Consider the following 20,308-nt stretch of genomic DNA (forward strand, 5'->3'; position numbering starts at 1 on the left):
GGATCGGCTTGCTTTGTGCAAATGTTTTTTATTGAAAACAACATTGGCATACACTGTGTTCAATTTCACACTAACATTCTCACTTGGAGCAAATAATCTCTCACACAATGTAACACTGTCCATCAATAAAAGAGTGAAAGAAATACTGACGAGGTCCTGATATTGATGAGGGTGCGGAGAATTCGCATCAGCTGTGTGTGTGTGTGTGTGTGTGTGTGTGTGTGCTTGGCCATCATCAAGTGGTGTTTCAGACTGGACGTGCTGCGATGATGATTGCTCAGTTCACAACGACAAAACACACAGATCACTTTGGTCTCGTCAATGGAACCATTTGGCAACTTTTTAAAAGTAAACTTTCCATTCAGAATCTTATTGGCGTCCATTTCGGCGTCTCGCGCTCGTCATCCACTCAAAACGTAACGTTAACCTACTATTTGGCCGGCTCGCAAGCCCAAACAAGTGTGTGCGGCGGCGTGCCTGTTGTTGTTTCCGGTATAGCTAGATCCGCTTGCTCTTTGGTCGACGAAGCAACAAAACGTCCTCACGGGGCGCAAGCCATTTAAATGAATGGGTTTCATAGCGCAGCGCCGCGTCCTGTCGCAAAAGCATGTGAAAAAAAACTACAAAGTTTGCTAGGCCAAAAAGACCGTTAATTGCGCGATAAAAAAATTGACGCCGTTAAAATGGGTTTGCGTTAACGCCGTTAATAACGCGTTTAACTGACAGCCCTAATATATATATATACAACGCTATCTCACGTCCAATTCGTACGAATTCGTACGAGTGATTAAAAGGTGGCTAATTCGTACTAATTCATACGACCTCACTCATACGAATTCGTACGATTTGTCTAAACCCACGTGATGGGTAGGTGTAGGGGCGGGGTCAGGGGTAGGTCATTCGTACGAATTCATACGAATTTGGTAACTCGTAAAATATGTACGAATTAGCAAAAATCATACGAATTTGTACGAGTGAGGTCGTTTGAATTAGTACGAATTAGCCACCTCGTAAAATTCGTACGAATTGCCGTGAGATCAGGCTGATATATATTACAAACCTGCGCACTTATATTCAAACGCACATAACTATAGAATCAATTCTTAATGCGCATGTGAACGACATTTTTTTGTTTATCACAGGTTCAGTTTAAAGTCTGTTTAGAGAGAACGGTGTCGTCTTAGCGGCCCCTAATTTAATAACAAATGATCATTTCACTGGAAGTGAATCAATCAAAACTAACTTTAGCTGGAAAATAACATTATTCAAGAACCGCTATAAAACCAAACCAATCTCTGTTACCTTAAATTATATTAAGTTTATCTCTGTAAAGCTGCTTTGAAACAACCTACATTGTTAAAAGCGCTATATAAATGAGGATGACTTGACTATATATATTAAACTGGTAACACTTTATTTTGACGGCCCACTTTAGACATTCTGTTGACAATAAGTAACGTTGCAACTACTTATTTTACCGACCCTAACCACTAACAACTCTAATGAGAGTATAGGTGACATGTAGGTGCAACATTACTTGTCTAAAGTGGACTATCAAAATAAAATGCAACCAAATGATTTGATTTCAGACAGATGATGAGTAGCATCCATCGACTGAAGGTGTGCGCTTCATTAATAATAGGAAGGATCTAGTGCACGTGTGTCCAACAGCAGGAGTGTTAATGGCTGTTAGTCTTACCCTCAGCTCCTCTTGTTGCTGTCGAAGGGCTTCGTACTCAATGGCTGGTTTGGACAGCTGAGTGAAGCTGGTTCTGGTCTCCTGAAGCCATGGCCAGAGCTCATCGTGTGTCTCCCAGAACTGGCAGGCTAGAGAATGAGCTCTTTCCAGCTGCAGACAGCGCTCCGAGTTCAGCTGGCTGACCACACTGTACTTCTCCGACAACACCTGGAGCTTCACCTGTACGAGACCACAGTGGTTTCACCTGTGCTGGACACAGCTTACGCTCCAGTTCTTTATACATGTACTTCTATTTACCCTCAACGCCTGCTTCTCTGCTTCATCTTTGCTGTTCATAATGGCCTCGCCGGTCTTTACAATGTCATCCACAGCATCTTTATGTCTCATAATGTCCATGGAGAAGCTCTGGAGGAGAAAGATAGATGTAGAAAATGTGGGCTTTATTACCAGGGCTTGACATTAACACCCGCCAACCTGCCAAATGTGTGTGTATTTCAGCAGTGGCGTGTAACGCAGTCACTGCTACTAGACACTTGAATTCTATATATAATTTTATATATACTTTTTCCAATTGTAGTCTTTTAAAAAGGAAACTGAAATAATAAACTAAGTGTAATGTAGTGTTTTAAAAAAATATAGATTTTTCTGATACATATCGATACTGAAATATCTGAAACGCTTTCGATACTCATTTTCCTCAGAATAGACACACGAGACCAGCTGCTCTCTTTCTCTCTCTCTCTCCCACACAAACCCGCCTCCACTCACTCACTCGTTTCATTCGCTCCGGATGAATATTGTTGGTGTAACAGGCCTTGAATTTCGGAGTAGGATTGCGCATCATTTTACTCATTCCGGCAGATTTTGAGCTCAAACCCAAAGTGCGGCACATAAAGATGCCTCTCAGTACTACATTGAGTTCAAATCAAATACACACAAAATAATGTCAAGTTGCTGGTCTTGGTGAGTTTTCACATAAACACAGTCTGTTGTGTTTTAAGTGAATGTAAACAGTGGAGAAAGAAAACACGTGTGTAACTGTATAACGAGTTGGTGCGTTAGCTCTTAAAGTGACAGCAGCCAAATAACTTTGGAAAACCACTATCCACAGTGGCTGGTGAGCAAAAACGTTTCTGTCAAGCCCTGATTATAACGTATGTGTTAGAGACGACCACGCAAACGTCCGACTGACCTTCTGAGCCTGTAGCTGAGCTGCGGTCTGCTCCGGTTCAAGCCTGACGTCTCCGAGACAGGACAACTTCTTCTCTGCCTTGGACAGCCACTCCAGCTCAGTGGCGGCCGCCTGATCGAACTGCACATCAGAGGGAAAACAAGAAAACAGTGATATGTGACTGTCCATGTCAGATTTCCATGCGCTTCTGACAGAATGCATACATTTGATTAACATTAATATTCAATTAAATCGAGATTAATTGAGTTTGATGTACTATATGCATATGTTCATAATGCACAGCTTCTTCTCCAGTCAACCCTGAGCATTATTGGGAACAAAGCTGCAAAATCAGGCCATTCAGAAATTCACATGAGCTCATTAACATGATCCTCCACATTTACATAACAACACCGTGAATATTCAGCAAATGAAGACAGGTTGTTACTTGTTTTACAAGGAAAGAGATAAGCCAATCAGGTCATAAGTCTAAAAACAGTATGTTTAAGTGTCAGCTTCAGACATAGAGTGGAAAATTAAATCAAGAGAGCTTTTGGTTCAACAAACAGTGACTGATATTATAATTGGACTCAAATAATAAAATGCATAACATTCCCCTTTATAAAAGCCAGATAACCCACATTAACAATATATTCATCAATAATAATTTTAAATGTGTTCTATATTATTAGTAGTAGTATTTTACCTTGCAGGCGAGTCAGCTATGCATAAACTAATCAGCAATAAACCATATAAACACACTAATGTGATGCAAATGTAATCAATCTGGGTCACACTCCATTAGTATATTATGTAAATACCATCAAGGCGACTCAAAAGAATAAATAAAGTTTGGACGACTATAAAGCATTAAGAATTAACACCACAATGAGTCCGATCACCCTTGGCAGCAATCACAGGCGCTTCATTGTTTGGGCCTTTCATTGTGAATCCTCCTAATGAAGGCTGGTGTTATTTCCTCGAGCAGCTGAGAACACCGTACCTGCTGGGATTTTAAGATGGCAGCTCCAGTCTGGTCCACGTGTTGTGTAATGGCATCGCTGGCCGATCGGTAGCGCTCGTTGTAATCTGTGACCATCCTGTCCAACCCTTCTCTCGCTCGCCAAGGAACCAGTTCCAGCAGAGCGCTGGTTACTTCGTTCAGAGAGTCGACCAGTGGCTTCTGGTCCTTAACCTCCTTCAGCAGGGTCTGAATGGGACAAATAAAGGATAGCCTGATATATCCACCAATTCTGACTATACTTGAAAACATACATTTTTCATTTTCAAGAATTTTTGTGTAAATATATTTCTTTTGGGTTTTACTGTGTGAAATAGAGTTTTTTGGTGTCACTTTATATTACAGTGTCCTTGTTATACAGGTTACCTGCACTTACTAGAGCCATAACAGTAAATGATGCATACTTACAAGCAACTAAACCTATAGTAAGTACATTAATTATTAGTTGTCACTTATTTGTGTCTTTTCACTGTCACAATGACCTTAAAATTAAGTGTAACAGATTTTATTCAAAAGCATCTTGAATGTTTCTCCTAAATGTATTTTAACAGAGCAATAAAGTTGGACATCATAGACCATATAATTTAGTCTGGCAAATCTGAGCAGTTTGAGATATTATTGAGATCTCTTCTGAGTCTATAAAGGAAACCAATGAGGGGGAAACTTGGGATACATTTACACAACAATGATGTACTAAAAACTAAAAATGATGTACAAATCCGCAAAAACGACTAAAACGCTGTATTATTCATGCCAGGTCAGTGAAACACCACGTGCCTATAACATGTAATACACATGCGCATGACGTCACTGTTTTTTGTATTTTACAAAGAGACGATAACAGTAAAACTTGGACTTTGAAACGCGTTTTTAAAAGTTTGTATTTTCAGGCCCCCAAAACGCTGTTGTCGTGTAAATGAACGGCTAATAATCGTTTTCCCCATTTTTAGTTGAAAACGTTGTTGTGCAAACAGCCCCTTAATAGACTCAGTTTGTTTGGTATTCGAGCTGACACTTACCGGTAATACTTTTGTAAATTCTCTTTCCTAAGGGTTAAAATGCATCTGCAATGCACCATCACTTACTTTCTGCCTCTCTTGCAAGCCAGTAAGCTGTTCTCCGACTGGTTCTTCAGCTTTAAATGAAGCCAGCTCAGACTCAACCTTCTCCAGCCAGGAGTCGAGCTCCTCGTGGGTGTTTTGCAGCTTTGTGGCGAGAGACAGGGCTTTGTCCAGAGTCTTTGAAACATTGTTGCTCATTGTGTTGATCTCTGAATACCTCGTCTTTATTCCATCCAGTTTACCTTGGATGACGACAACCTCATCGCCTGAATGAAAGTGAACACACATGATTCACAGTTTCAGAGCATCAAAAGCTTCCCATCAAACAGAAAACCTTCCAAATATTGACACTGTTTTTTTTTTCTTTTTTAATCTCACCTGTGGACTGTTTCAGCAGTTCTATCCCATTTAGGATGGCCTGTTCAATATTTTGTTTCCTCAACTCAATGTCTTCATGAAGAGTCTAGACATTGAAACATACATCAGTCACCAGCATTTTCTAACAGAGCGACACAAAATCACTCCACACCACAGAAAATGAAATGAAATGATGAAAACAAGGGAAGGAAGCCTTAAGAGGAGGAGCTTGTAAAGTACCAGCTGCTCAGCGTGCTGTTTCACGAGCACGGCCACCGTGTAGTCTTGGATCGAGACTTCGCTCAGTTTGCAGTGCACCTCATCGAGCCAGGTCATTAGGGACACTTCGTCCTCCCCAAAGAGCTGTGCATTAGCCAGGGCCTGCCGCAGTAGCTCGGCCTTCTGACGGCAATGCTCCTGCAGCTCCATATATCTGCTGTTCGTGTTGTCCAGCTTTGCCTGAACCAGCTCCTTGTCATCCACACAGCCCACCGCCCGAAGAGATTGGCCCAGACTCATGGCCTGGTACAAGATCTTACCACGGCCCAAAACCTCCTCCTCTAAGGCCTGTTTACCATGGATGTCACATAACCAGGGAGCGGAAACCAAAATAAGAAAAATAATGGATCAAATGAGAACATAAGCGAGAAGAACATAAATGCAGGGAATGGATAAAGTAAAACATAATGGAAAACAAACTAATAATGGTCACGGGACTATCTGTCTCTACAGACGGTCCTGTACCTTATGCTGAGAGATTTGCTCCTCTAACTTGGATGTCTGGGTGCCGATGGGCTCGGAGTTGGCTAGTCTTTTTTCGGTAGCTGTCAGCCACTCCGTCAAAGGCTCAAGGGTCTCATGGAATTGCTGTGCCACCACCAATATATTCTCCAGCTGCTTGTGTCTGCCAAGAACGCTGCAGTTAGTTTTATTGCTGGACACGACTGGGTTTGATTATATTGTACATACACAGTCCTTTACCCATGAAAAAAGTAGTGATTGTGATTATACCTTATAAGTACAGCTGGAAAATGAGAACTGATTCTTATTTAGAAGCTGTAACTTAAGAGTGGTCCACCAAAGTTTAAACTCATTCAAAACCATTGTAAAATGCTGGTAAACACATAACGATATAAATTATTAATGACAGAAATTGCTAGTAATGTCACAAAGAAGTGCAAAGAAACACATTAAATTAAAGGTTGCACTTTATTTTAAAGTACGTGCACTTACATACGGCGTCCTTACCTAAGAAAGTACTGGGTAATATAAGGTAACTACACGGGTTAAAGTTAGGTTTAAGGGTAGGTTCAGGGTTAGTACCTAGTCATTACCCAGTTATTGTAATCACTATAATAAGTACATAGTATTTACATGGGAAACAGGACTGTAAAATAAAATGCTACCAAATTAAACATGACATTTGTTGTAGAAACACTGGAATTGTATTTTTAGTACTCAATGTTTTGAAGAAAAAAAAAGTGTAGATTCCCTTATTTCAGCCAATACCTATTTGACTTGCCAACTGTGGGCACTTTATTTCAAGAATTCAAGATGTGTTAATAGATTTACCTGTTCTCCGCTTTCTTAAGTAGGGCATCCCACCTTTGCCCCAGGCATTCAATCTCTCGCGCAATCTTCTCCTCATCAACAGTGTCAGCCAAACCCGTCATCTTCCGTCCCTCCGTCTTAATCAGCTCCACTGTAGCTCTTCGGTCATCCAGCAGTCTCTGCAGGAGCTACACAGAGCCAATGGGAAAAGCAAACTGATATCACTATATGTAAAACCAAAAGATTTCACATCAGCGAACTGATTCTCATTGAGATAGGGTCTAAGGGTTCTGACGTCACACCTTCTGCTCTTGTATCTGTGCTTTGACCACTTTGAATTCTGCCGATGGAGGCTTCTGATTGGCCACCAGCTCCTCTGTGTCCGTGAGCCAGCTGAGAAGAGACTCCAGTGCATCCTGGAACCTGCCACAGTGCAGCAGGGCTTCATGAAGCTGTGCAGATCGCTCCGCAACCTGTGGAGATCACACATGCAGCAATGCTGAGGAAACAACCTTAAAACTGTAGCTTGGCATGCTACAAATGACTAAATTTGTTGGTGAAGCATCTAACACTATCGCTACTTGTTCTAAACCATGGATACTGGAAAGGCTACACTCGACTATAGACCATTTCAACGGCTATTTGTTGGCTTAAGGAAGTGACGTCTTTGTTCGTTGGACGTTTTCCGGTTAGTTGTCGAGCGCATTCAAAACATCGGTGGGAAATTAAATGTATTAATCAGACATGTGCAGTTGCACTCCAGCGCATTTGTTATTGTTCACATCCTTGAAATGGTCTATTCTCAAAGTACTGAAGATTACAGCTAAGGTAGTGGCGTCAGTACTCGTTAGTTACTCACCAACACTGGCAAACATTATGATTGCTATCAAAAAATTATGAGCAATCCAGAGTGCAGTAGATAAAGAAATTGAACAATTCATACATGATATTATTGCACCTCTTCAATTGAAATGTAAACATTTTGTGAAACTAGCTGAAGAGTGGGTCTTACTTTTTTGTTGAGGGTGTTCCATCTGGTGTTGACCTCTTCTAGATCACGATCAAGGCTTTTGGTGCTGGTGCCTTTGCCGGCGTTCTGGATCAATGAATGGCCCAGAGTGTTCAACTCATGCAATTGGCTCTGCAGCGACTCAATGACGTCTTTCTGGAAAACCTGTAAGTGATAAATATTGAAGAACACTAAAAACCAAAGAAAAAACTGTAAGCTATTTAGTGTTTCAGATAATATCCAATCTTTGAAGTTACACTTTTGGCACTACATATAGTTCTCTGAGCTGAAAAACTGTACGCTATTCAGTGTTTGCTTGAATATTATGAAGTTCAATGAATCTTGAAAGACTTCAAAGATTGGACTTGAATTAATGATTGCTTGAATATTATGAGGTTCAATGAATCTTCAATCATTAATAAAAGTCCAATATTTTAAGTTACACTTAAGCACTACATGGTGTTCTCAGTTGTGGTTCTATGTTAAGAATCAAATTTATCTTTGATGTTTCTTCTAAAACTCCTTAGGAGATTTTAACATTGAAACAAAAAGAGACTACGTGAATGTGAACATGAACTACTACAATCACATTTTGGGAACCAGCATCCAAAACAAAAGCTAGTGGCCAGTTACGCTGGTCTTTTCAGCAGGGTAACTAGATATGTTTTAGCCAGCATCCTTATAAGGTGATGTTCTTCCACTAAAATGGGCACTATGTGCTCCAGCACCAGTCAACTGGTTGTTGTGAGAGGCTTCTACTCAGTTATAACCAGCTGTGCACCATCACAACATCTGAGTCACTGACAAGCAAATAACGATAAACCCAATTCAGCTGTCTCCTAATCTGATAAAGGCCAAGCGTTTCCCTCCCAGGAAACGCTAATCAAACAATCAACATTAACCAGCTATTTTGGGGTACCTGGGTGGAAGGCAAGGCCACAAGGTCCATCTGCGAACATTCAGCTATGGATGTTAATAGACTCTCTATGTCTTCATCCTCCATCCGTTTTATTCCATTGGTGAAACCTGCCTCCCTTTCAACTAACAACAAGAAATCCTCCAAATCTGCCATTTTGGAGTCTGTAGCTCTTTGCTCGTATTCATAACTCTTTTCATCCTTAGTTGCATATTGTTCTATATTCTGCAGGCAATGTGAAAGAGTCTTTGGTTCCGTCACCACAACACTGAGAAGCTCACAGTCATCCTGTGAACAAGTGTCTTCAAGAAGTTCAGCTGTGGGTAATTCCTCATATCCTGACAATGTTGTGGACATGTGTGTTTTACTGCTCGACTCTGCCGGCGTCCTGACATTTATATCGCTGTTAGAAACTGCGTGCTGACCCACACTGAGGTCTGAGTTGTATGTATTGTTATGTTGTTGGCTTCCAAGCGTTGATGCATCTGTGTAATACAGCGGAGTTGGTAACCTGTCTTTTTTTGGCGAGAAGGGGAAGTCTTCCTGACCGGAGCTGAGGGAATGCCCTGGCTTTAGGTCTCCAGATACGTGCACTCCCTCAGCAGAGGAAAGGCTTCTTGTACCAGGCCCGGTTCTCCTCTGACCTTGTGCGTTTTGTTGTTCTCTTTCCACAGTGGGACTACACAGGCCCGAGTCGCCTTCTGAGGTAAGAGAGTTTGTCATACTGCGCCCTCTTCCCACTCGACCTAATCCACGTTGGCCCGATCCATCGTCGCATAGCATTCCGCTGGAGCTGCCGAACTCACTGAGGTTTGTGGGAGCGAAGGTCCGCCAGGAGCGCCGGTGCTGAGGCGGCTCCCTTTTCTCTCCCACTGCTCGGGGCTTACACAGCATGGTGTCTGCACCCCGGATAATATCCCCATTAAGCTTCAAGCCGTCGAAGGCAACCCGCTCATCCAAACGCACCGCCTCCCTGCTGCGGAGCTCAAAGGCACTGGAGGAGGCCAAGACGCCGTTCCCACAGAGTGCGTTAATGTCCAGTGTGCGATGGCTATATGGCAAAGTCCCAACGAAGTGCCTTGAGGCCAGGCTGCCCTTTGAGCCCGAGTCGATCTGCTCGTTCAGACGCACGGTGTCATATATGGACCTCTGGGGAACGTAACAGTCATCGATGTTGAGGTCCTCTTCCTCACCTTTGCCCACACAAGAAGGGTTCTGCCGCAGACAGTCTGGTCTACTCAGAGGTTTCCCCATTATGACAATAACTTACAAATGACGTACAACAATGAGGTAAAGGTTTTCAGTGCAACAATCCCTAACAGACATGAAAGAGACTTAAAAATAAGCCAAAAGGGAGTCTTTACTTTTGCAAGTCACTAGGCATACACTTTACCCCCAATGAAAAGGTAAACAAATACAGCAGTAAGAGTGACTTATAGACTTTTGCTATGAATATACAATTTAAAACAAAAACAAAAATACAATACCACCAAAAATACTATGAATTTATTTAAATTACTTTTATAGAGATTGGTGAAAATAAAGTTAAGGAAAAATATATATGTATTTTTAAAAAATAAACTTTTGGTATTTCTCTAATACATCACTTCTTCCTCTTAAACATCCTTTTCCAAGATGACAATCCTGCCGGTTTCCATTTCTCCCCATTGTCACAACTTGTCATTGTTGCTTGTTTCCTTAGTTCTTTATAACTCCATCACAGACATCATGCAGTCCGAAAAGTGCCTGGACTTTTAGAGTTTCCTGAGATCTCCCATACAGTTATCCACACAGAGGTATCCCGTATACATAATGGTGGCATATCCTGATACAAATCCTCAAATCTGGGAAAACAAAGCCATAAGCTCCAGGAGGAACAAAAAGCCGCTCCTGCCTCTCTTGTGGTCCAACCGGCAATGACAGACACCCTCCTGGCACAGGACTCAAAGCCCCGCCCCCTTCACATTATTCAGCCAACATCTGCCACAGCTCCATTTGTGCGGTGGCCGGCTCATGCTGATTGGTAGACGTTTGACCCTCTTTTAATTCTCCCCTTCTGTCTCCGTGTCCCATTTGACTTAACTTCTTAGTGTGCTTCTGCTCTGACAGCAGCCCTCCTCCTCTTGTCAGGGTAGGGCAGAGAGAGAGAGAGAGAAAGCAAAGCTACAAAAGCGGTCGGCACCCTTTCAGATGACATCACACAAGGCAGAAATAGATATGCTCTCTGCTCTCTTGCCCTCTCCGTCCCTTGTTTCTCTTCTAGCTTCTGCCGGGTGTTTTGGAGCCACAGAAGAGCCTGTAGTGTCTCATAATTACAGCGGAATGCTGAGGGAGGAACTAGACGTGGGTAATGAAACACCGTAACCTCTGCCAAGTGCATGACAGGTCTTTTTTCATGGCAAGTGGACAAGGTGGGAGAAGCAATGGATTAAAGGCTAGACTGAATAAAGAATGCAGCTTTGTTTCTGGTACTTGTCAACGTTGCGTCAGCAAGATAATCTCTGGATAAGTTCTAATCGCCTGATAGTGCATACCGTAGTGATCTTCACAGTGCATTTTACACAAGGGTGATTCCAAATTGTAGGGAGAGTATATGCTCAGATTTAAAGGGAACAAGTATTTTTCACCTTTATTCGGATAGTAGTGAAAAGGAAGCGAAGTGGGAGGGGATCAATTTACCTATCAGTCATCGCTCACCAACTTAGCACAACATGATGTAATCATATGTGAAACCCCTAATCTTGGAGATTCAAGTGTTGCCTGTGTATGATGACGTTGCAGCGTATTCCAAGTAAATTACATACTTTCCTTGCTAAGTGTGTGGGGGGAAATGAACAGCGCGTACACAGCCTCTGTGCTAGCGAAAAGAGGAAACTGTGAAACTGGCAGAGGTGAAGAGGTTAAAGAGATAAAGTCTGGGATTTGAAGAAAGGATATTTTGAAATAATCCAGGCAGCGAATTAAGAAAGACATTTGTTTTCATAGTCCAAGTCTCTAATGTCTCCGAGACGTGTTTACTGCTGTTGACGCCACATAGACGTCTCATGAAGCAAATAAAAGGGATTTATCTTTCTATGACGCCATTTATTTGGATGAACTTGACCATTTGCTGTGCTTTACAGCCGTTTGATCTCAGGGCCTCATTTATGGAATTTCTGTGCAATTCTTTTATAAATGCATTCTTATGTAAAATGTGATAAATCACGTATGAATGATTTTACAAACATTTTACACAGAAGTTTGTGACCCTTAATGGAGTTTTAACCATCCATTTGCAGGTGGCAAAAATGTACAAATGGAGCCAGCTTGCAACTTTGCAGTGAGCCTTTTAAATGTGGATGAACAAATTATAAGCCCTGATGTTACATGCATTAAACCATTCATTTAAAACCAGACATGATGGGAAACAATGCGTGTCTGTGCACAGAAACAGGGCAGGGATGTTTCCCCATCTGAAAAAAAAAAACTGTCAACAGAATCTCTCACCATTCACACGAACAATACCCACAGGCACTGAAACGCAGAACTATTATTTAGACGAGAACAAAGGTTTGGTTGAGAAAAAAAAAAATCTCACAGTATACATTCCTCCAGCACTCAAGGGCTGAGATCCGCTGGGCCAAAAACGTTATCTCTCTCCCTCTTTGTTACCGTCCCATGCAACATGATCACAGTGAAATAACAACTTCATCATAATGCAACAATGTGCATAAGTTCTAGTGCTGTGCTGGTGCAGGGTTTCAGGTTCCCGGTTGGGCGTCTGTACGGTGAGTCAGGCTGATGATTCAGCCAACACTGGGGGTTCACAAAGACCCTTTTCCAATCATCACCTATGGAATTACGAATAGCCACCATGATTCAAGAGTCAGAAATTCCCACAGGTTTGCATGAGACATTACCGTCATGTCTAAGTAAGTAGTGGAAAAGACGACAAACAATTCCGTAATTTCCAAACAACTCCTGTAAAACTCACCGCCACAATGTCATGCGTTGCTATGTGTTTGCTAAGGTATTCTGGGTAGTTGTTATGCTGTGGGTTGATTATTGCTGGCTTTAGTCAAATGAACCCATCTCAAGGTCTCTATAATATTCTGGTCCTTTACACATGGATCGGCTCCCTACATATTGGGTTTAGTCCCAAATTAATCCAGTGAATTGAAATAAGGATAAACAAGCAACACATGCCTATTCTTATATTTTTAAATGACAAAGCAGATTTTCTCTTTGTGCATCATGATCTGGGTAATTTCCCCGCGTTTAATGGCCGTATCAGTGAGAACAAAGCAGATTCTCCAGCAGCAGCTGATGTAGCAGTGATCATCCATCCAGAGATTGAAAAGAACAAAAAGAATGGGGGAGCCCGAACAACAAGGGGCCGAACGATCGGCTGAACAGCGGCAGCTGATGCTTCAGCACAGCGCATGGGTGTCATATGCACATTCAAATATAGGTTAAGCTTCTTTCAGCTTCAAGCATTTAAAGGCTTTCTGGACAATGTTTTATCCCACTTTAAGTCTTGACAATGGTTTTGGACTGATATTTTAAATCACATGGTTTTGTTCAGATGGTTTTCAAACAGTGTTGTGATAACATTACAATATTCTCCATCCGAATATTTCCTATGATTTCTCCAAGTAGTAAATAAACTGTAACAAAACCTGAGAAATCTACATCTTTTGTTCAAAAAACACACTCTGTTGCCATAACAAAAGAATAGAAAGAAGGCTTTTTTGAGGATCTGAACAATCCCAAAAATCCCTGCAGCCGCATACTTTTCCAAATGATGTACCACTTGAAATATGGAGTCAAAAAACATCCAGGAATCTAAACTGACAGGCCAAAACAAATATGTAATTTTTGAGGAATGAAGTCAACTTCTCTAAAAATACCCCCTGGTTAAGTACAAGTTAAGCTTTTTCGACTGCATCTGTGGGACAGAAAACATTTTCGACTCACCCCTCAGTTTGTAAAAAATTAACAAAAATCGCTGTACAAACATACAAAGAGAAATGGTTGTGTGTTACATACTTCTGCTGTGAGCATGTAACTGTCAACATGCTGTCTTTTTTTTTTTACAAAAAAAAAATATTTTCTGGTAATGTAACACTGACAATCAAGTTGTATTTCACTGAAACATCCTTTAATGCTTTGAAACAATTTCATAAATATGTATTAAAACCAAATGCTATACCAAAAAAAGGCTGAGATTATTTTTTAAATATAAGAATAATCAATGTTTTACCAACAGAATCCTTAACTATAGCAGGTTAAAATGCAGAAAAAACTGAATTAGCTAGCAGCTAAAAATAAGACAGCTAAAAACATCTATTGTTTGCAGTGAATGGAGAAGCCTGCCCTAGCACTCGCTAACAGGTCAAGGAGCAGAAGTCAGAGCCCGCTAGCTTTCACTGGGCCACTACGTGCACCCCACTGGCCCCCAGCTGGCCCGCTGCACCTTCGCCACAATGCCCCATCAGCTGACGGGCTTTTGTTAGCACCAGATGCTCACAGACTCACAGAACTATCTAGAGAAAGATCTAACACATGGCTAACAGACCAAAACCATGCTACATAACTGAGGAAGCAAAAATGAACGCAGTATTTTTTATTTAAAAACTACGTTTTTAAGTTTTGCTTTGCAAACTGTGGCATTTGCTTAAGTTCATCCAAAAATGAAAATTATCCCATAATTTACTCACCCTCAAGCCATCCTAGCTGTATGTGACTTTCTTGTTTCAGAAGAACACAATCAGAGTTATATTAAAATATAATCTCTTCCAAGCTTCATAATGGGATTGAATGGTACCTTTTTTTTTTTGAAGCCCAAAAAAGTGCATCCATCAATCATAAAAGTAATCCTGGGAGTTGATAAAGGCCTTCTGAAGGTCTTTATTAAACTATAATTACTGGCTTCCGGGAACGGCCGTATGCGAGTCGAGTTCTGGTGGAAGAGTGACCTCTGACCCGACGCATGACGTAAGATGTAGGAGTAGCATAAGCTTAGGTGAGAATAGACGCCTCTCGCGGTTCAAACAAACTCAAGCTCCTCTCACTTTCTAATTAAAAATTCTTGTTTTAGACTTATAATTCGTGACCAGTGTTTTGTTTTGCTCTATCCTCTGCGCTTCCATGGTTCCTCCATACGTCATGCGTCGGGTCAGAGGTCACTCGTCATGTGTGGGGTCAGAGGTCACTCTTCCGCCGGAACTAGACTCACGTATGGCCGTTACTGGAAGCCAGTGATTACAGTTTATAAAGTTATAAATATGGATATTTTTCTTACAAAAACGCATGGCTTCGCTTCTGAAGGCCTTTATTAACCCCTGGAGCCGTAAGGATTACTTTTATGATGGATGGATGTGCATTTGGGGCTTCAAAATCTAAGGTACCATTCACTACCATTATAAAGCTTGGAAGAGGCAGGATCTTTTTTAATATAACTACGATTGTGTTTGGCTGAAAGAAGAAAGTCTTACACACCTAGGGTGAGTAAATTATGGGATCATTTTCATTTTTGGGTGAACAAACCCTTTAAGTGTGACATAAAGGTGAAATGTAATATCTGTGCTACTAATGGCACCAAAAGGAATTGCAGTCTGTTTGATTGAGCGGCCTAACTGGGAACAACTGTCTCAAACAATGGTGTGAGTTTGTCCAAAAAATGAAACACTGGTACTGACTAGTGTTGTCACGGTACCAAAATTTCAGTATTCGGTACCAATACCAGTGAAAATCCACGGTTCTCGGTACCAATTTCGGTACCAAAGCTTAATTTAGATACAATTTACATATATAAAACTGTATATCACAGTTACAAAGATGGAAACTGTAGTATTAAAAACACTTTACAATAAGATTCTATTTGTTAGATAACATTAGATAAAATGACCTAACATTAAACCATAGTTATATACATAGCAATTATTCTCCTTGGGGTTCATTTAAAAATATACTAATACATTTTTAAAATCAAAAGTTTTATCTGTTAACATTATTTAATGCACAATGAATGAAGTGAACAAGCATGAACAATCAAGTGTTTGTATTAAATTGTTGTAAAAATATATTGTTCACTCAATGTGTTGATATTAACACATTAAGTAATGTTAATGAATGGTATCTTATTATAGTGTTACCAAACTATACAGGAGATAAAACATGTTTTATTTGACTTAACTGTAGCCTACTTTTATTAAATCCAAAACTGCCAAAAATGTCACTCTTGCCTGTCTTCAAAACTTGAGAACCCTGTAGCTGATTTCTAATGCAAGGGCTAGAAATCAATTAATTCTTTGCTGATACTTCCTCGTCATCACGAAGAGCGCAGTTTGCACCGCTTTCTCCTTCTCTCCTCAAGCGCTCGCTCTCGCGTGTCTCCGCTATGCAACCATAAACAGTGACGCGCCTGGAAAAACAAGCTCGCACGTCGCTTCTATTATGAGCGCGCTTCTCGCGCGCATACATTTGAAATTTGCACGCGCAAAAACGTGCTATGTGAACGTGTGAACGGCCCTTTATGGCAACGTGACATTAGCCTAATTCATCATATTTCCATATGTGGCTCTTTCCTCCTTTCTTGTCAACAAGTGGATTCAGAGCCAACGCATTAGCAGCGCCGCCGGTCGGATCAACCCGGTAGCCTACTCGGTACCTAGAAAAGCTGGTACCGTAACCGTTAATTTTTTTTAGTACCGACTTGGTACCGAAGTACCGAGTTTTTTGACAACACTAGTACTGACTGAAACTTGTTTGAAGACAGTCAATATTTCTGAAACTCTTTTTCGTGCCACTAGTGGTGTATAAATGACACATTTCACCTGTTCAAATACTTTTCGGGTCCACTGTAGATATAGATCTTGGTCACTATAAAATGCAAAGCTCACATTTACCTCATGATCTTTAATGTGTAAGACATCACAGTATATCAATTGTTTAAAATGTCAGTGCACTGCTATAGAAGGGGAACAGAACAAGGTGAGACAAGGTAATGAATCTTAATTTTACCTTGAAGGACTCCAGTTGTTGGTTAATGGCTTCTGTTTCCAATCCAACAGACCCTTGGGACTCCTCTTGCTTCTCGGCACTGATTAGTTTGTGGGTAAACTCTTGCGCCTTGCTGCAGAACTCCTCCAGATGACTGAGGGTCTCCTCCACCAGTTCTCTTCTAGCGGTGGCTCTGTCCATCAGCTTTCCACATTGCTTGCCCAGGGCTTCCAAGTCTCTCTTTAGACCCAGGAGATCTGGTGAGGCCTCTGATTCCAGCATCTTCTTGCAACTGTCTCTGCCATTGACTGTGTTGGTCATCAGATCCTGAAGTTTAGCAACAAAGTCTTTGATAGTGCTTTGCTGATCCCGTAAGGTGTCAAGATCCCTGCCAACTGAAGCCATACCATCCAACTCGTCATCCAGGTCTGCAAAGTTTGCAAACATTTCGCGGATGCTGTTCTGGAATTGTCCAATGCCCTGGAGCTTGTTCTCCAGGGTGGAGCAAGCATCCTCTACCTTTTTGGTAATTGACATGTGGTCTTTTTCCAAGCTATCTGCCTGAAGAAGAAGGTCTGTCACACCTTCAACCTCAGAGGCATCTACTACAAGACTTTGTGCAAGACTTTTGAGATGCTCAATCTGGTTGTGGACACCCTCTAAGCTGTTCTGCTGAGCCTTCATGTTGGTCAGGTTCTTGTTGCTGTAGGCCTGGACACCCAAGGAAGAGTGCGAATCGAGCTGTTTCCTGGTACCCTCCAGTTGGCCTTTGGCTTCTTTCTGCAAGTCGTTGAACTCTTTCAGTTTCTGCGAGATATTTTCTAATGTTTCTCTTTTGAGCATTAAATCTTCTGTCAGCTTATCCAGTCTTTTACCAATGGTTGCCTTCTCCTCCCTAACCATATCGCCATCTGATGTGACGACCTCCAGGAGGCTGTCTGCAGCTGTGTTCGTTATCACAACTTGCCCTCTATGCTTGTCAACATCCTTCTGGATGGCTTTCAACTGCAAGAGGGAGCCCTCAATCTCCACTGAGTTCACGCTGAGCTTTACATTCTTCTCCCTGTCTTCAAACTCTTGCAACCATGAGCTCAGTTGCTCTGAATGTTCCTTGTACTTCAAAGCCCTCTGCATGGCCCCTTGAAGCTTTTCTGCTTGATCAGCATTGCTTTTCTTCACATCATCCCAGCTGGACTTTAGAGCAGAGAGCTGTCCCTGAAGGGCCACCTTTTCTGCCCCCTCTGTTCTCTGAAGGAGAGTTTCACCCTCTTTCATGATGGTGTTATAAGGTCCCTCATGGTCACTGATGGCCTTCTGAACAGCACTGTTCTCCTTGAGACTCTGTTTTAACTTCTCTGCATATGCGGAGATGGGCTGTGTCTTGCACTGCTCCTGGAGAGTTTGATTCAGCCAGGCTTGGAAGTCCTTAGAGGTCTGATGGAACTGCTGGGAGCTGGCAAAGGCCGAGTTGAGTTGCTCAATCCGCTTTCCTGGTTAAACACAAGGTACAAAATAAGAATGTTAGATGAGAAGTCTCCACAGTTGTAACAATTATGTAATACTGTCTGAGCAGAGCATAACACGACAAAAGTGAGGCATCATGCACTTTTTCTACCATGACTAAAAGCAAAAATGCTGTGTGAAGTGACAAAATCACAGTCAGTTGGGAACATGGCTGATGTTTGCTATAGAGATGTGGAGTTTGTGGGGCTACCCAACACCACTGTTACCAACTACTTTCAATGGGAAGTTGCTAAAGACTGCTCGAAAAGTCAATGCTAATTAGCATAATCATGGCATTTGCATTGCATTCTTCCTATTGTCAGCCCTTTACATTTGTTTGTTTCTCTCCAACTCTCCGTGCTGACATACTGTATTTTTATACAGCAGAATTATAGCAGGGAGTCTCTGAAACCAGATACGGTTTGTCCAAGAAGTTGCTGCAATTGTTAATAAATGGGTCTGAATAGGCACTAAATCTAGCAACAGCTACTGTATGTCGCTAACAGGTAAGTCCAGGCCCTAAAATGAATACTCACCAAGCGCCAAATGAGAGTAATGAATCCTAACAATGCATGAATGTGAACAACCGTACATGGTGCTCAGGCCAGCGCTGCATTCCTCACGAAAGTTTAAGCCTTGCCAATTTAAATATTCAAGTGCAAGAAGACTTGAAAGGAAGCTAATTTCTGTAACTACTGTCAGACCTACCTGAAAAACCTGAAAAGCACTGTTTATTTCATTTTTCTTTTTGTTACATTGTATTTATTTGTGCTTTTGCTTGTAATTTGATTATTTGTTTTTATTTTATTGAATCTGGTTTTTAACAATGTTTTACATTTATATTAGTTAGGCTAGTAGTTTTAGCTGTGGTCTCAAAATTGGAATAGAGAATTGTTAATTTTCACTAGTATCTAAAATTTTGGTGTCATAACTGCCTGTTTTTGCAGAAAACGTTTCATGGTCGGTAAAAATATTTATGGCCAGAACATTTTCTTAAATCACCGGACATTGACCGTACATAGTAGAAAGTCAGTTTTATGTTCTGGCTAAGTCGCTAAGTTGTCAACACTGACCAAACTATGCAACAGAAATAAGAACAAAGCATCGTCGTCATTTGATGTGGTGTAACAGTTTACACATTGTTTGCTCTCTCCCTCTTTACATGTTTTAAAGATGATGGTAATCAGGTGGAATCTGCAGACTTTTTGCATTTTCTGCACTGATTTTTTTTTGGGGAATTGATTTAAACATAGTAAAGTGTTCAAATTCAAATTGTAAGGAAATCTGGCATGGTTACGTGTGTGCAATTGTGATGTTGCAGAAGGAAGTAGTAGTTGAAGTTAACTGCAATACCTGCTTTGTCCTCAAGTTGTCTGAATGGTTTGGTGACGGCCTCAAGCTGTTTGGTCAAGTCTGCTCTGAGATACTCCTCAGTCACCATGGCAGAGAGCTCAGAGCAAATGTGTTCTGCCTCTTTCAGCCTCTTCTTCTCCTCTCGTAGCTGAGCCAGGATTGCATTGGTGGCTTCAATCTGTTTCTTGACTTCGTCAGGTTGGGTGCTGAGAGCCTGCTGGTTATTTAGTTCAGTCTCCAGGCAGGTGGCACTTTTGTTGAGGCTTTGCAAAATCTCCTGGAATTGAGCGGTCTTACCGACAGCCTGCTCAATGAGGGCATGTCTTTGAGACAGCTGACCCGTCAAGCCCTGCCACTTCTGGGAAATAGATGCCAGCTGTTCCTTAACCTGCTCTACAGCAGGGTCCTGCTTCTCTGAGGCACTAGTGATGGCTGCGGCGGCCTCGGTTAACTTCTCATACTGAGGCTTGCGGCTGTCAAACTCCTTGAGGAGAATCTAATCAAAGGAATGGCATATGACATTAAGCAATAGGCATTAAAGGATAAGCCTTCTTAAGTGGCATTAGACATAGTACAGTATGTCACTTCAACTATGTAACTTAAAAAGAAATAATTGACCATACATTTTATATTCTGTCTTCATTCCAAATTGGTTTGACCATGAAACACAAACGTGTTTGGCAG

The 20,308-nt window shown here is 41.5% G+C and overlaps 1 protein-coding gene across 5 annotated transcripts in view; it reads right to left on the bottom strand.

Moving 5' to 3' along the window:
* dst (dystonin) overlaps positions 1–20,308 on the bottom strand; it is a 243,432-nt gene that overhangs the window by 58,654 nt on the left and 164,470 nt on the right. For all 5 annotated transcript variants that reach the window (XM_056260168.1, XM_056260164.1, XM_056260166.1 and 2 more), the window contains 13 exons: positions 19,625–20,120; positions 16,790–18,258; positions 7,873–8,034; positions 7,163–7,333; positions 6,882–7,048; positions 6,054–6,213; positions 5,550–5,876; positions 5,331–5,415; positions 4,977–5,218; positions 3,874–4,080; positions 2,892–3,011; positions 1,997–2,104; positions 1,700–1,918 (listed from right to left, as the gene is read on the bottom strand). In XM_056260168.1, the coding sequence (XP_056116143.1) occupies positions 1,700–1,918; positions 1,997–2,104; positions 2,892–3,011; positions 3,874–4,080; positions 4,977–5,218; positions 5,331–5,415; positions 5,550–5,876; positions 6,054–6,213; positions 6,882–7,048; positions 7,163–7,333; positions 7,873–8,034; positions 16,790–18,258; positions 19,625–20,120 (3,933 nt within the window). The remainder of the gene's footprint in view (positions 1–1,699; positions 1,919–1,996; positions 2,105–2,891; positions 3,012–3,873; positions 4,081–4,976; positions 5,219–5,330; positions 5,416–5,549; positions 5,877–6,053; positions 6,214–6,881; positions 7,049–7,162; positions 7,334–7,872; positions 8,035–16,789; positions 18,259–19,624; positions 20,121–20,308) is intronic.

The sequence above is a fragment of the Rhinichthys klamathensis genome, unplaced genomic scaffold (genome assembly GCF_029890125.1).
Source record: "Rhinichthys klamathensis goyatoka isolate OS25496 unplaced genomic scaffold, OSU_Roscu_1.1 h1tg000174l_1, whole genome shotgun sequence".
Taxonomy (NCBI): domain Eukaryota; kingdom Metazoa; phylum Chordata; class Actinopteri; order Cypriniformes; family Leuciscidae; genus Rhinichthys; species Rhinichthys klamathensis.